This window comes from Nyctereutes procyonoides, unplaced genomic scaffold (genome assembly GCF_905146905.1).
Source record: "Nyctereutes procyonoides isolate TBG_1078 unplaced genomic scaffold, NYPRO_anot_genome, whole genome shotgun sequence".
NCBI lineage: Eukaryota > Metazoa > Chordata > Mammalia > Carnivora > Canidae > Nyctereutes > Nyctereutes procyonoides.
This window is the reverse complement of record NW_026575140.1, coordinates 71406948-71423500: the sequence shown is the minus strand read 5'-3', so window position 1 is coordinate 71423500 and position 16553 is coordinate 71406948. Positions and strand designations below refer to the sequence as shown.

At 50.3% G+C, this 16553-nt stretch overlaps 1 protein-coding gene across 3 annotated transcripts in view; it reads left to right on the top strand.

Moving 5' to 3' along the window:
* Positions 1–8722, top strand: part of CADM1 (cell adhesion molecule 1) — a 327476-nt gene extending 318754 nt beyond the window's left edge. For all 3 annotated transcript variants that reach the window (XM_055306990.1, XM_055306989.1, XM_055306988.1), the window contains 2 exons: positions 3579–3710; positions 5720–8722. In XM_055306990.1, coding sequence (XP_055162965.1) covers positions 3579–3710; positions 5720–5838 — 251 coding nt within the window. In that variant the 3' untranslated portion in view covers positions 5839–8722. The remainder of the gene's footprint in view (positions 1–3578; positions 3711–5719) is intronic.
* Positions 8723–16553: the final 7831 nt, after the last annotated feature.

Sequence of the window (16553 nt, the reverse complement as noted above, 5' to 3'; positions counted from 1 at the left end):
TGAGCTTGAGCTTGGTCCCAGAAGTAGGAACCCTCTTAGTAACACCAGTTACTGTTTCTTAAAAGAACAAGAAAACATTAACCTTCTGAACCCAAGAGCTGGCCCCTCGCCTGAGGACCGGGTGTGTTTATAAGTGCTTTCCACGCCCGCATGCCCTTCCGGTATAGAAACTGGGGCAGCCGAGGAGTCCGGCTCTTTGGTTTCCTTCTCTGCCTGATTCAGAAAAGGAACCAAAAATCTGGAGAGGATGTCCCCCGCCTCCCAGGAAAGTTCACAGAAGCAGAGTGAAAAGGTCTACACCCCAAGAGGTGCAGGATCCTCCTGGATCCTTGGATGATGGTGAAAGATACTTTCCCAAATGTCCCACTTCAAAGTCATTTCTCAAGCACTGGCCAGAGCTCTTGCTTTGTAGAGCAGAGCACGAAGGGCCAGGCAGCCCTTGGACTTCGTCAGAACCGTGCTCCTCCTGGTGGCCGATACTCCTGCAGGCTCCAGTTGTCCTCTTAGGCCACTTGCCCGCTGCCTCTTTGTGCAACAGGCTTTTTGCTTCTCGCCTTGAGCGAGGCACCAGCCCACGGGTGCGGGGCCGGTCTGCCCTGATAGTGGGTAACCAGCTTTCACCCGACCCCCCACCACCTGGGGCCAATCAAGGGCATTCTGAACCCTACCCCCGCCCCCCCCTCCCCCGCACATGGAAACGAGGTGGGAGTGAGTGGAGGCAGGACAAGGCGCTGCTCTTCATGGAGGACAGTGAACCCCAGGGTGGGGTGGGCGGGAAGAGGCTCTGAGCAGCTCCCAAGCTGTAGTGTTCCCTGTAAATTAAACACCAGTTACCTTCTGTGTCCATCTGCGGTAATTGGAAGGCAGGGAAAATGTCTCCGTGATTAACTGGTGGTAGTAAACTTTCTTATCAAGTGAGTATCAGGAGATAGCTGGAGAGATTACCTTTATAAATAGGTGTCTGTAAAATATGTATGTCCTTGAGGGCAGGGAGGATCACGAGGACCCCAGTGTTGGACGTGGGCGAAGTGCAGCACTGAGCACATTTAGCCCGAAGTTCGTGGGGAGCAAAGATCACAGGAACGGGCTTGGCTAAGGAAATTAATCCCGCAGATACATGGCCTGTGGGATGTTTTTGTTGATCAGAGAGCTTCTTGGCCTCTCCGGCTTGCTCTTCTCAGGCTTCTAGAATGTTCCTGTACCTTGGCAGGGAGGAGGCAGTCTCCTCACAGTGGCCACAAGGGTGCCTTCCCCTGGACGGGTTATTTAGGTGTGTGCCTGGGACCGGGATGGCTTCTGCACGTTTCTCTCGGTCTCCCCAGGATGGGCCCCCCCCCCGCTTCATCTCCTGGCCCTCACGTTCCCCTCTCCTCCCTAGCTAGCTAGCATCGCTCTGATTCCCCACCCGTGCCCGAGACATGGAGAGCTAGTGGGAGCTACTAGAAAGACTCCTTATTTTTCGATAAGTCTGAGGCTCGTGGCAATCGGAGATTAGTTCATTTTCATTCCCACAAGAGCCCCTGTTTTGACAGCTCCCCAAGGAAAACAGCTTCCTGGCTTCCCCGCCGCTCTCGTCTTCCCATCAGCGATTCGGAGTCTGTGCAGCTGGGCGAGAGTCTCCTGGGTGTGAAGCACCCTCCTCCAGCAGATACCCTGTGTCGAGGGGCACCCCCAACAAGCTCTGTTGTCTCTAGAAGAAAAGAAAAAGTTGCCATGGCAAAGATCTGCTTTGTTGGGATGACTTTCAAGACGCAGAGGCTGTTGCATCCGCAGTAGGCAACACTTTTGGCCAAGGAGGGCGATGCGTGTACACTGCGTTTCAAGTCGAGCTTATTAGACAGGTTGCTGGAGGGGCTCGCACATCACGGAGCGGGCTAATTGGCTGCAGTGCACTCTGCCTCCAACCCATCTCCCTTCTCCAATTAAACTCCCATCATCCTGTTGTCCTGGGCGACCTGCTGCTGCCTCCGATTGGCATTTCTGTTTGGGTTGGGATTTTTGTTTTTTTTGTTTTTTTTTTTTTTTTTGTAGTCCTTTGAAAGGTAACTTAATGAAACACTTTAAATACTTCGTTTTTTAATTTAAACTCTTTTAATTAAAGCACTTTTCGTGGAACCCTCAGTCACGAGTTCTTTCCCCACATCCTTCAGTACTTAATCTCAGAGCAGAATTGGAAATATCGATAGAAAGTGTAAATCATGCCCTCCTGCTGAAAGCATTGTATCAGGTTTCGGCTCAAAAGAGCACCATTACCTTTAGCTGTCACGGATCTGTACACTTGATCGATAAACTTCAAATATTATTAGAGGTGGAGGCTTCAGAGATTTGCTCTGTTCTTTGGAGAGAGACAGAGATAAATCTTTCTTAAAAATTGACTTGAATTTGCACTCTCCGTCTTCCCGGTGAAATGCATTTCTCTCAGGCGTCCAGCAACTGCAAGGGGGACAGATTTATAGGCCATGTGCTTCTTGTACTGAAAGATTTAAATGGTAAATCCTTCACATATGACTTCACAAATCATGTAAAGTTAAAAGATTTTTACCGTTTCTGTTGCTGCTGTGCTTAAATTGTAAGGTACAGCTAGTAAATCATTTTAATGGAGGTGTCGTACTTGACTCAATAAAAAAAAAGACAATGGTTTAGCTTCCACTCCAAAATGTTAATGTATTAATCAACGGGAGAATAATTGTTTTTTACTACATTATAAATCTCGGGTGCCATTAGGACTTCAGCAAGGGGTGATGTAGCCACATTCCTAAATTAAAATTGTTTACACTGCCATACATCCATTCTGCATCGCCATAGCTCATTCTGGGTTCATTTTGGAGTTGTCCCTCAGCCAAACATGTCGTCCCTCAGTCGGAAGAAGACATCCCGAGGGAGTGATGCTTATAAAGGAAAATTAATTGCCTCGTGAAGTGTTAAATAAATAAAATAAAACCCGTCTGTGGCAATGGACAATTATTCCTTGCTGTCTTTTTTGAAATAGGTTTTTAGGTTTTCAATTGAGGCTTACTCCCTCATACATCCTAAATGTAGCAAGCGTGTCACTTGTCTTTAGTCTTATAAGCCTTGTTTTATCTCGAGGCAGCTGTGGCTTGTGAGCTCCTTTGCCTGTGCACGCGCCTAGCAGGGAAGAAGTCGCTGGGCCCTTCCAGAAGGGCTCCTGCCGCCTCCCCCTGGCAGCTCCTGTCACCGCCAGAAGGTGCTGTCCCGAGCACCCTGAGTAGCTAGGTCAGCCTCCTCCTTAGGATCTGCCGCTGCACACAGCTGGAGTGAGCGCTAAGACCAGGCCAGGACTGGACAGACTGTTTCTTCTCTCCCCGGTCCCTAGGCTTGTTCCACATACATTAGCGCTCCTCCGCTGCTTATAATGAAATTGCCTTGTGGGGAGAACAGATCAATTCGGCTCTGGACAGGTCAGTCTGTTCCCTTGGTGTAACTTGATCCATCTGGCTTGTCTCTCTGGCTCCTCCATTATAAAAAGAAGGTGATCTCTGACCTGGAGGCAGTGTGGCCAGGGCTGCTGGTGTCTTGTAATGAGCTCTACATCCCTATTCCTTTTCTGATTCCAACAGATTCTCGAGCAGGTGAAGAAGGCGCCATCAGAGCGGTGGATCATGCCGTGATCGGCGGTGTCGTGGCCGTGGTCGTGTTCGCCATGCTGTGCTTGCTCATCATTCTGGGGCGCTATTTTGCCAGACATAAAGGTAAGCAAGGTGCTCTGGCAGGCAGGAGGCCTCCCGTCGCCGCAGCCCCTCCATTTGGGGACTTGACAAGGCGTTCCTTGATAGGCAGTGTGGAGTATGTGGCCACATAGCCTATCGATGATTCCTGAAACTGGCAGAGAAAAAAAACAAAAAACAAAAAAGAGAACTCTTAGCAGCTGCTGATGAGGACTTCGAAGGCTGATGAGTAGCACTTCTTGATTTGGATTTTCTCTAAAAGCTTTCTAGACTTGTTATTCTGCAATCCATAATTGGGGAGAGAGCAAAAACTGTAAAAATAGGGGCTGGTGTGTGAGGTGGGGCGTGAACCCCAAAGCAATAAACGGGGAAAGAACGTGCTCGTACCCTGCTGCTTTCTGGGAAGCAGGTGGACAGGCAGCGCTGCCTGGCCCCAAGCTCCGGGTAAGCTGGTCACAGCAGCTAGAACACTTCCTTGGTTTGATGTGCCTTAAAAGCCACATAAATATGTATTTTTTTAAATTATCAGTGCAATTGATTTAAATTGCCATTAATCATCACACTTATGAACTGTGCAGCCTGGATGGGCAATCATCTTTTCCAATGCTCCTCCTCTGTGCCCCATGCTGCTCCAATCCCCTTCCCTCCGCCCCCCCCCCTTGGTAATTTATTCTCCCCTTTCTTTGTCGGCCCTTGTCCCTCTCCGCTATTTTTCTCAAGCGCTGTGCAGTGAGCTTGCGGGGCTTTCCCATAGCATTAGCTGCAGGCGCTTGCCTACTACTGGATTGTAGGATTTGGGTTTGGGGAAGGTCCCTTGAGCACAGCAATGGAGGTCCAAGGTGCTTGAAATCCCAGTAGGACCCACAGTGCCCATCTCACACATGAACCATTTGGGGACCCTCTGCCCGTGCCCAGGAGGCAGCCCCTGGGGCTGAGAACGCCCAGTCTCTTGGTGTTGAGCTTGATAGAGCCAGAAAGATGAGGCCAGAGAGCAGGGCCAAGTCTGCTCAGCAGCTTTGCGGACCAGGGGCAGTGGAAGGAAGGGGATAGGAGGGAAACATCTGACCACCTGCCTGCTTAGATCCATCACGTACGAAAACCTGGAAATACAATAAGTGTATCAGCCTTTTTTTTTTCCTTAAGAATCTTCGAGAACACAGTATATAACAGGAGGAGGGCTGTTTGACTATGGTAGGCAGTGTTAGCTCTGCCTAGATGTCCTACTGTGGTGCAGTCCTTGTCTCTCTCCATAAACTCTCCCGTAAATGGTTGGGACTTGCCGATAAGAGTGTTTCCAGCTTTGGAACGTTCTGTGTGTCGTCATTCTAAAGTGGCTGTGCCAATTAGCGAATCCATGAATCCGGGTCCAGGCTAGAGTCACACCTTGAGTGAGAATCGCTTATCCCCTGAGACAGACCCCCCGGCCTCCATCACAGCTGTCAAAATATCAAGTTGCTTCTCGATCTGGAACCCCACTCTGTAGCAGGAGGCTGCAGACGGTCAGACATGCCCATGTGTAAGCCCCCGCTGACGGACAGGCAGCAATGACCCCTGGAGACAGGAGACAGGGGTCCAAGTAAACGATTTGAGGCGGCCGTAGAACATCATCAGGGCCCTAATTCATTAATTGGCTAATTGCTCTTCCTTGCTTTGGTCTTTAACCATGTACGCGCACATCTCTGATCATTGGTCCTGGCGTTTACTGTTCACACGTCAGTCAGCAGCTCTCCAGCTTTCTGCATTTTTAGCTCCCACTCACGTCTTCTTCTGCCGACACCCTCTGGTCATAATCACTGCTCTAATGTCTCATTTGCTGAATTATATCGCAGCGGTTCAGTTGGAGTGGTGCCTTTGGAACCCCCGGATCCCCATTTGTCTCACCCACCTCGCTCTCTCCTTCCAATTGTTTTTTTCCCCTCTGCTGCCTGCACACCACTTCGGCTGATGATGGCCATAAAGCAAGTTGCCATCTCTGTACCACTTTACACAGAGGCCATCAGACAGTCACGGTGCTTTACCCCTTCATCTTTCAGGTACATACTTCACTCATGAAGCCAAAGGAGCCGATGACGCAGCAGACGCAGACACAGCTATAATCAATGCAGAAGGAGGACAGAACAACTCCGAAGAAAAGAAAGAGTACTTCATCTAGATCAGCCTTTTTGTTTCAATGAGGTGTCCAACTGGCCCTATTTAGATGATAAAGAGACAGTGATGTTGGAACTTGCGAGAAACTCGTGTGTTTTTTTATGAATGGGTGGAAAGGTGCGAGACTGGGAAGGCTTGGGATTTGCTGTGTAAAAAAAAAAATGTTCTTTGAAAGTACACTCTGCTGTTTGACACCTCTTTTTTTTTTTTTGTTAGTTGGTTGGTTTGTTTTTGTTTTTGTTTTTTTAAGTTTTATTTCTTCCTACCAAGTCAAACTTGGATGCTTGGATTTAGTTTGGGTAGATTGCAGAAAATTCTGTGCCTTGTTTTTTGTTTGTTCGTTGCGTTCTTTTTTTTTCTGTTTTTTTTTTCTTTTTTTCCTTTTTTCCTTTGTGCTCATTTGTTTTTTCCAAAACGTTTTGGATTTTTTTTTTTTTTTTTCCAAAATCTCCCATTTTGGAATTTGCCTGCTGGGATTCCTTAGAATCTTTTTCCCCTGATTTTGTTGTTGTTTTTTGCTTTTGTTGTTGTTTATTTTTGAACTGCTTTATGTTCAAAATTCAGTTTCGTAAAAGGAGAACCAGCACAGTTAGATTTCATAGTTCAGAATTTAGTGTGTCCATAATGCATTCTTCTCTGTTGTCGTAAAGATTTGGGTGAACAAACAATGAGGACTCTTTGCTGCTACCCATGTTTCAAATACTTAGAGCAGTGAAGACTAGAAACTTAGACTGTGATTCAGAAAATGTTCTGTTTGCTGTGGAACTACATTACTGTACAGGGTTATCTGCGAGTGAGGTGTGTCACAATGAGATTGAATCTGTCTTTAATTCTGTATTTGTAGACGGCTCAGCATAGATACCCCACACTGTCCAGAAAGGTTTGGGGCAGAAAGAGCTCCTCCTTTTTCAATGCCCTAAACAGACCTGACAGGTGAGGTCTGTTCCTTTTATATAAGTGGACAAATTTGAGTTGCCACAAGAGGGGAAGGTAGGGAGGGGGGGGAAGCTAGTTCTGCTCTGGTTATTTCTGTTCCAAACGATTCCATCCGCCTTTCCCAATCGGCCATACTTCTCACTAATTTGTAGGAAAAAGCAAGTCCGCGTGGCGTGTGAATGACTGGATGGGACAGGGTTTTTTGGTGTTTTGGTTTTTTTTTTTTTTTTCCTTTGTGCTTAGTTAGGAAGGCAGTAGGATGTGGCCTGCATGTACTGTATATTACAGATATTTGTCATGCTGGGATTTCCAACTCGAATCCGTGTGAAACTTTTCATTCCTTCAGATTTGGCTTGACAAAGGCAGGAGGTACAAAAGAAGGGCCGGTATTGTTCTCACACTGGTCTGCTGTCTATCTCAGTTCTCGAAAGGTCAGAGCAGAGGTGGAAAAACAGCATGTAGGGATTTTCAGTTACTTAATCAAAACTCAAATGTGAGTGTTTTTATCTTTTTACCTTTCATACACTAGCCTTGGCCTCTTTCCTCAGCCTTAAGAACCGTCTGCCAAAAAATTACTGATCCTCGCATGATGGCAGCCATAGTGCATAGCTACTAAAATAAGTTACCTTGAACATATCTTAGGTGGGGAGCCTCGGGAAAAGGTAGAGGAGTCGAGTTACCATTTGCATCTTTTTAAAGAAATGTGGGGATTTTCACTGAAACGTCTAGGAAATCGAGAAGTAGTCCCGAAGGACGAACACTAAACTCTTACCATATGTTTTGGTAAGGTTCCAGACTCCAGAATACAGTCCCTATGGAAAGATGGCATCAAAAAAAAGAGATCTATATATATATAAATATATATTATATAACATTTTCAGTGGGTAATTTTGGATTTTGCAAGGTACATTTTTACTATTGTTACATTATGTGGAAAACTTACGCTGATTTATTTAAGGGGAAAAAAGTATCAACTCTTTGTTATTTGAAAGTGTTGTTTATTTTTCTTGTCTTTGTTTTAACCTTTGATAGAACCATTGCAACTACGGGGGCCTTTTGGGAACGGACTGATATGTAAAAGCAAATCCATATTGAGCAGCATTTTGTTTTCCCCCCTCCTATCCCTCGGCACTTAACCAAGGCAAAAAGCCGCCACGAACATCCCTTTTTCAATGAATTTTCTAATGGGCAGCTCTATTCCGAGCCCTTAGCACCCATTCTGCCCATAGTATAATCGCATCAGAGGGTGAGAACCATTTAGCATGTCTTTGAAAGGTCTTTTCAGTTGTTCTTTTTAGGGGGAAAAAAAATAGCCTACCATTGCTCACAAAATTGGCATCTCATTTTTGAGACTTCCCATCTTTGTTTTGAAAAGTGTACAGTAGTGCAGTGTTCCTAATGTAACTTTATGGCTTACAATGTTGACATGTCTCAGGTTCATGTGTTTCGATTGGTGTTTTCCGTCTCAGGTAGATTGCAAAGTGTAGGCCCCACACATTGGAAAAAAATAATAATAAAACAAAGCAAAAACAGGAAATTATGGGTTTTAGTTGTATATTGGTTTATGTATTTTTTCTTAAGTATACAGTGCACTGTTTGAAATGTATTGTTGAGTATTACTTTGTACAGGTTGATCACTTTTTTTAGAGTGAAGAAAGAACAAACTTGTTTTTTGTGTTTTTTAAAGGAATATAAAATAATGAAGGATGTATAATTGATGCCAAATAAGCTTGTTCTTTAGTCACACCGACGTCTTATTTTTCCCTTTAGGCCAGTTCTGTTTTTAAGGTGTACATGAACAATGTTATGGTGTAAGAAATTCCATATCCATATGTTCCCATTCACATTTTGTATTGGTTCATGTATACCATTTTTACAAAAAAAAAGAAAAAAAAAAGAAGTACTATAAAATATCTGTCTTCTTAATAAAAAAAATTAATGTTACCAAGTGATCCTTTACTCTCTTTATGGACTTCTTACGGACGCCGGGCGCGAGAGAAGAGCGGGGGCCCCGGGTCCACCTTCCTCCCCAGGGTCGGGCGTGGCGCCGCCAGTGCGGGCGGTAGGTGCCCGGAGAGGCTGCGGCCAGGCTGCGAGCTGCCTTCTGCCCTCCGTCACCCTCCCCTGCCCATGCTCTCTCCTCCCGCTCAGGGGACAGGCCGGCCAGGTGCGCCGGCAGCGTGGACTCGGCTATTTGTGCAGGTGCGCGACGCAGCAGCAGCCCCCACCCCCTTCACCCGCCACCCCCACCAACCCCCCTGTGTTGGCTGCTCCACCTGTCTCTTACTTTGGGATTTCGTGTCTTAACAGCTCATTCCGCCTTCTCCATTTCAAGTGCTCTCTCCTTTAACAAAAAGATGGTGTGATCTCCGGAGGACCGGCTGGGTCGCCTGTGGGAGATGGTTCTCACTCGCTGTTTGCAGGCTGCGGAGAAGGCAGGGCCGGTGCGCCCCGGGAGCAGGTGTGTTGTTACCCCCCCTCCCCCGCCCCCTTGCCTTGCAGGCCCAGGTGAGCAGTGACTACGCTTCATGGTGACTGATCTCTCAAAATGCGCGGGGATAATGTGTGAGCGGCCCAACTGCCCTCTTCCCACCATCCGCCCGGCTGGGGTGGAGCTTCCTTTTCTCTCTCTCAGGCAGGTAATGGGGACAACCGGGCAGTGGAAAGAAAGGTAAGCTCCAGAAAAGCCAGACGGCTGTGTATCTCATTTCAACCGCCTCCATCCTGGCCTGGTCCCTTGCCCAGCTCTATACAAATCCGCCAACCGGCTACACTGTTCCCTGGCATCTGCTGCGTGTTCTGTCCTGGTGGACAGCAAGAGGTGTAAGACAGTCACCGGAGACTAACAGGCCATCAGTTCCACCCACGTGGAAACATGAAGTGGGCCTCAGACATGGGGCAGCGCTGAAGATGGCTAAGGAGCCCCGGGCATCCTGGGGGCATGTCTTGGAGGAGGGAAGTGTGCCGGAGAGCCAAGACAGCTTCCCCGAGGAGGAGGAGGGCCCCCAGCGGGCCCAAAACGGTATTTAGCAAGGAGGGAAGGGGAACCGACGGCACCCAGGGCAGCAAGCCCCACCAGGCTGCTGGCCAGTGTGGGGAGACTCCAGCAAGCCAGGCCATGAGAGCTGCAAGGTTGCATGGGTCTTGTGGCTGTCCTCAAACCCAGACACAGGAGTCCCGATTTCCAGGGCCGGTCTGGGCCTTTGCCAGGGGCACAGAGCCATGGGGAGCACTGACTCCTCACAGCTGTTTAGAGAGGGTGATAGAGGGCAGAGATTAGGAGTACGGATTCCAGTCCCTGCTCCGCCACAAACTAGCTGGGAACCGGGGCAAGTGACCCAACCTCCCTGGCCTTGGTCTCCTGCTCCGGAAGGTAAGGCTCACCCTAAGTACCGTTAAGAGATATACATGGGCTAAGCAGGAAGTGCTCAGCAACTAAGGTGCCAGACACAAGGTCAGCCGTACAGGATGGAGGGAGATGGAGTGGAAGGGTAGAAGGTTCCCCACGGCGGCCGAGAGGTGGGTACTGCCCACGCGGAGGGCCTCTGGGTACCCCCACGTGTGGACACCGCACGCCCTGGTGAGGCTTGCCTTGGACGGCGTAACCAGCCCATCCCCTTGTCTGTAGCCTGACGCCCCGGATTCAGCTATAACCCACAACGAAGGGACCCAAGAAGTTGACGGCCCAGAGGCAGACATGAGGCGGCAAGTTGCCTCACATTTGCTTAGGGTTCCACAGGGTATGCAAATGAGGAGACGCCAGAAGCCGCCCACGTGAGCGGGAGCTTGATAAGTTGCCCGGGCCTTCGTTTGGGGTGGGAGTGAAAACGGCCCTCGCTTCCTCCGGGGGGTTCTCACAAATGTTTTGGCCTGCTCGCGTTCTCCAAATACATCAACCGGAACCCCGAGGTGATACGCGGGTGTTAATTGGTGCAATCTTTCACTGTCCTCTTGTCTACTTGAAATGTAATTCTTGCCCTACTGTGGCCTCGTCCATGGAGAAATGTCCCTTTGATTCTGTCATCCGGAGCCTTAAAGCAGCCAGGCAGTCCCCACGCTGCAGGTAGAAGGACCCCGCTTGAGTGGAAGCGTTCTGCTTCGTTACAGAATTTGCCTAGGACCCTTTTTGTCGGGATCCCGAGTACACGGCCCCTGGTCATAAAGACCTAGCAGCCACAAGCCTTCGGAGCAAAGGTCTGTCCACAGCCACCCACGTGTACTTTGGAAAGATTTCCAAAATGACGCCGTTGCATGTCCTAAGCCATTGTCCCCGGGAAGGAAAAGGGGATTCTTGGCTGCCATCTGAGGACCCTGTGGGCCAGCGGGCACCAAGCGGCGGGCCCATCATAGGCGCTCAGCCAGGGGCACTTCACCACTGAGAGGCTGGCCGAGCCCCTGGCTGCTGAGTCACACTTGGTAGTTAGCATGACAGGTCACCAATTCTGTATTTCAAACCTTGACGTTTACACGTGCAGCTTTTGGCTGGGTGTTGAGCCTGCCGTCCGGCCCTGGGTGCAGTGCGAACAGCCCCATCATCCTCGGGGACCCGCAAGAAAACAGGGGGACCTGTCCCCTCCCCCGGCGAAGGACGCACTGGGGAATGGCTAAGCAGAGCCTCCCTCTTGCCTGCCTGTGTGGCCAAGGGCCTTCAGGATGACGTACGGCGGGTTAGAAAAATCCCACCATATTCCTTGCCCTCTTCGTGTTCATCTCAAAATTGTCAAATGGGCCTCTGACACCAGGCACCGTTTCCAGTGCCCCCCGGCTCCCGGCCCCCAATCGTTACACATGCCAGAAAGAGGGTGTCAGATGCAGGGATAATGTGAGCACCCCAAAACGGAGACTCGAGAGCAAGAATCTTTTTGCAAATCTCCCCGTCCTCCGTTTCCAGGCTCTTCCCGACACAGAAAATGGTTTTATTTTTCATTCCCGAGTCTCCTGCCCCTGCTGGCCAGGGCCCGGATATGCACCTCAGGTTTGCTTTATCCAACCCCTGGGATGAATCCCAAGGAGGCACTGGACTCAAGTCCACTGCTTTCTCTCGTGCGCATGCACGCCCGGTCCCCTCCCTTGTGATCCTCCTCGAGGTGTTGAGCTGTGGAGGTGGTGATTCTGGGAAAAGTGAGGAATCCTAGAGAGAGGGTCAGATCCGCGCTCTCTCCGGGCCGGGGACGGCGGCTGCTCTCCCAACGTGTGCTGGCTCGCAGTCATATTTCAGACACATGATCGCCTTAAATCTTCCTTAAGTGCTATCTTCTCAGGTTAATTAATCACCAGGCTTAAACTTGCTGTTACCAGCAGGAAGTCCATCCCGAAGTCAGCAATGTTACGATTGCATCTTCTAATACTGTTTATCCTGCATTAGTGTTTACTTAGGGGGAAAATTGATCGGTAATTGATATTTCAGTCTTCCAGAGCTGGTGTTGGAAGAGCCTAATGCAAGCCTTTAATAGCAAGCAAATATTTAAATCCCTTAATGGTTGCTGAATATTGAAATGTGTGACTTTATTACCCTTTTTTGGTTTGTTTTCTCTGTAGTTGTGTATTTCATCGTTTAAACTTGCAACGGATGCTGGCAGGCTCGAGTCTAGCTAATCCACAAAAGCTGTTTGCCCAGACGCAGCAGACCTGATTAAAAAGTATTGCTATGGCAGGAAGTCTTCTGCACTAATCAGTCTCCGTTAGCTAGTGACGAAATTACTATCCATCTCTCTCTCTCTCTCTCTTTCTCTCCCTCTCTCTAGGCCTGTTTTCTCTAACCTCCTCTCCCAGAATAAAGTGATGGGGGCAGCTATAGTGTTGCAATTAGGAGCATGAATCTTTTATCGTTTGGACAAGGAAGGGGAAATGCCATTACTGTCAACTGAAATGTCCTCCTTGGGTTTTTTGCTCCTACTTCCCTGCCAAAGCCCATTGCTGCTGCTGAAAGTGTATAACATTCACAGCTGTTCTTGATGGCTTGATTCTTAACACAGCCAGAAATGTAGCCCGGGAGATGCTTAAGACAGTTTATGGAAAATAATAGATTTCCTTGCAGAGACACCAATGCATCGAGAAGGGTCTTGAGTCACGTTTAGACCCAGCCAAGATCACCAGTTTTCTCCCTTTCTGGCTTCAGTTACAAAAGCTTCTTGCTTTCAAAAAAAAAAAAAAAAAAAAAATGCAGGCCCTCTTGAATCCTCTGTGTTTTCCCGGTTGGTTTCTATCAGCACCCACAAGTCTCTGGCTTTGGCGCCCACTGTCTCACCACCCACCTCCAGCAGCCGTGGGATCTGACCGGAAGCAATGCCTTCAGAAGTGGAGAGACCGGGATGCCGCAGAGTGGACCAGAACCACCCAGAGAGCCAGCCGATGGGAGCTGAGACTAGGTCGTCCAGCCTGGGGGCTCCAGAGACAGAGGTGGCTCTGGTGGAGGCCACCGCCACCACCCTAGCACGGAGGTGGGGGGCCTTCCCTGTGTGCCAACTCCGTGTGGCCCTCGGGAATGCCAAGGAGTGGTGTAGTTAGTTCGCTAGCTCCGGCCGCACAGCCCCTTAGGTAGGCACTTCCCCGGAACCAAGCTCCCTGTGGCAGGTCAAGAGGGAGTGGCTCCTCGGTCACCAATGTCTGGAAGGCTCCGAGGACGAAACCGCAAACGGTGCATCACAAGGTTGCAGCTCTCAGACTGTTTCTGCAAATGCATGTCAAAAGCCATGTGTTTCTTCGCCCCAGAGTGCCTCCCCAGTCACGCCAGGAAGGGAAGGCGGCGGGCACAGGCCGGCAGGCACCGGCCGCCTCCCCCTGGCCCCTCGGCTCCGGCTGCGGCCGCCAGCACCCCCAGCCGCTTGCCGCCACTCCCCCACTGTTTTCATTCTCAGCTTCTCCTAAATGGAAACCATTAATCATACTAAATTGTGCAATGATTCCATGATAGGGAGAATGCTGATGGCAAAAATCATTCTCCGTTGTTGTGCCAGGCAGGCAAAAGGCAGAAGTATTCGCTCGTTGCCCTGCCTGGCTCCTTGCAAATGCTGACCGTGTGTTTGCCCACGCAGCTGCCTCTGTGCACACAGCTTATTTTAGCACGGGGCTAAGGCATTCCAACTGTTGACAGACACGAGGCGCCCAGTCACCTCTTCCTTATTCCAAGGACGGCCAGTAAGACTTAGAACCATGGGCACTCCCGGAAGTCCTTCCCATCTCGGGGGAGGGGGGGATAGATGGGGGCAGGTGGGGGGGGCACAGATCAGGGGGACGGGAGCTGTGAGACCCGTGGAAGCCCCAGGGGGGTCTCGGATGGGCTGAGCTGGTGGGGCAAGCTGTGCCCCCTGCACACGTCTGCCAGCTGGATTTCAGAAGAAGCCAGGTGTGGGTACCAAGGAGGCTTTCCGCCTTTCAGAAGTTGATGTCTGCTTCGCTTTCGACAAGCCTCTTTGTAAGCCACCCCTTCTGAATTAGAATCATTTTCCAAAAGCTCTTAAGCTATGATTAATGCCAGGGCTGTTTTTAACAATCATCCTGCCAGTCTTAAGCTGTAGTCATTTTCAATAATTTGGAGTGCTCAAAGGCAAGCCAGGAGTTTGTTGACAACAAAACCCATAAGAGCACAGCCAGGCAGCCACAAAAGATGGAAAAGCAAAGGGACCATTTGGGCTTAGCTGGCTTTTTGCTCCCAGAGTTTCTCCACTAAAAGTTTGATTGAACGCTCACAATGCATTAAGGATCCAACTGTGAACATGGCTCGGCGAGAGGGCTGCCAGCCTGGCTTTTGTGTGAACAAATGAGCAGCGTGTTTGGAGGGCTCCTGGTTTATTTATGGACATGTGTGGTTCATTCATGCCGTCCCCAAACCAGAGGGCCCTCGTTTGTCTTCCCTTTGCCAACATCAAAGACCGGGAAAGAGATGCAGTTGCTTTGCTCTGGGGCTGTTTACTCCTCGTGATGCCGAGCGAGTCCGGGCCAGGCTCTGGGAACCCAGCTCGGTGGCCCGCCCCGGCCTGTCCCCCCGGCGCACGGACCGCCTTCTTCGTCCTGGCGATCTCACGCTAGAGCATCCATCTGTTTGAAAGCCCAAGCCGAAGCTGTGGCTTGAAATGTCCATGATCACAGATTTACTTAGACGCAGCTTCAGATGGCACTTATTTCTAGCTCATTGCTTCCTCCGGTAGGAAAGGGTCAGCTCTGGGTGACGGGAGTTTAACCCAATGAATGTGCCATGATTGATAGATCTTTGTCACCAACCAATCCCGCCATCGCACTGGCTGTTCCGTGGGGGTCTCTAGGCAGCCAGGGAGCATCCGGACTTCCGGGCAGAGCCTGGAGCTTTCCTTAGCTGACTTCCAGTCGACTCCCTCAACCATGAATCACCACGGGGTCTGCGCTGCTGCGACCCGCAGGGTCTCAGAGGCTTCTATCACGTTCCCTGTAGGTCCCTACTGGCTTCAAGCCCCTCTCTTCTGAGGCTGAACGGACAGATGTCTAGCGTTTGGTCTCTGAGTGGTTTCTGGGTTGGCCAGGAGTGCCCCCTAAAACACTCCCAGTCCACCAGTGACCAGTCTCCCCGTGACCCTCCCCACCCCGAAGGGATTTCTCTCTAGGTGTTTCCTCAGCAGCTCTGAGGCCTCACTGGGGCATAAGCCCCTCCAGCATGGCACCCGCCTTAGGACCCCTGGGCTCTGGGGAGATGAAAACTTTGCTCCATGCCTGCCTCCTCTTCCCTTATATCTGTCTGCCAGGTAACAGCATCAGCAGCCACTCGGCCTGGCACCCTGGCGGCCACCCATCCATGATTCATTCCTCCCTCTCCCTCATCTCCAGCTTCCAGCCCATTCCCGAGTCCAGCCCACTGCCCCCTAAGCTCATCTCCGCCTGACCCAACCTCATCCTGTCCCCTCTCTCCCACGGGTCCTTTCCTTCCCACGACAGGACAGTGACAGCCTCTTTACTGGTTTCCCTCGCCCTGTCACTGTCCCAATCGGAAGTAAACCAGTCCCTTCACCACCCCCACCCCCACCCCCACCCCCACCACCGCCCCTGGCTTGGAAACCACTCCTGCCTGACCTGTTGGCTGCAGAATCAATGCCCATGCTCCCAGTCTAAGTCACCCTAGTTTGGCTTTCCAGCCTCCCCCGCCCCCTCCCCCCATGGCCTTCCTGCACCTGCACAGCTGCCGGTACCCCTGCCCCAGCCTCCCGAGCACCTTGGCCTTGGCCCACACCCCTGCCGGGGCCTTCCAAGCGCCTCAGCCTCGGCCCAGTCTGTGCCTTCGAGCATTCCAAGCTCCTTCCCCTGGGCTCCTCCTCTGAACGGGCCCAGCCTCCCACACTTCCCTCCATCTGAATCCTTATCACAGATCCGAACTGTTTACCTTGCTGTCTCCCTCAATAAAACAGTCAACTCCTTGAGAGTAGAGACTGTATCTGATCCAGCTCCGTATCTCTGAAGCCACGCGCGGTATCTGGCCGTGTGCTCAATAAATTATTGAATAATAAGAGAGAGGTTTTTTTTTTTTTTTTTCCCATCTCTGGTTGGATGGGTCTTTCATCTGCCTCTTTTCCTGGAAATATCCTGGTCAGGTTTGCTTTCTCTCTTTCTTCTTTCCAACCAGCAATGCTATAGTTTCTGGAAATCCCTCTGCTCTGCTGAATTTTTCTTTGGTTTCGATTCCTTCCTGGTCAACTTCGTTTTGTCCCATCCTTCCCCTTTTTTCTCCCTCTGGGCTGTTTTACCCATTAAGGTCAATACAGGTAGTGCCTACATCCTCTAAACATTTCCAGGCCCTGTGAACGTGTATGTTAAGACCTG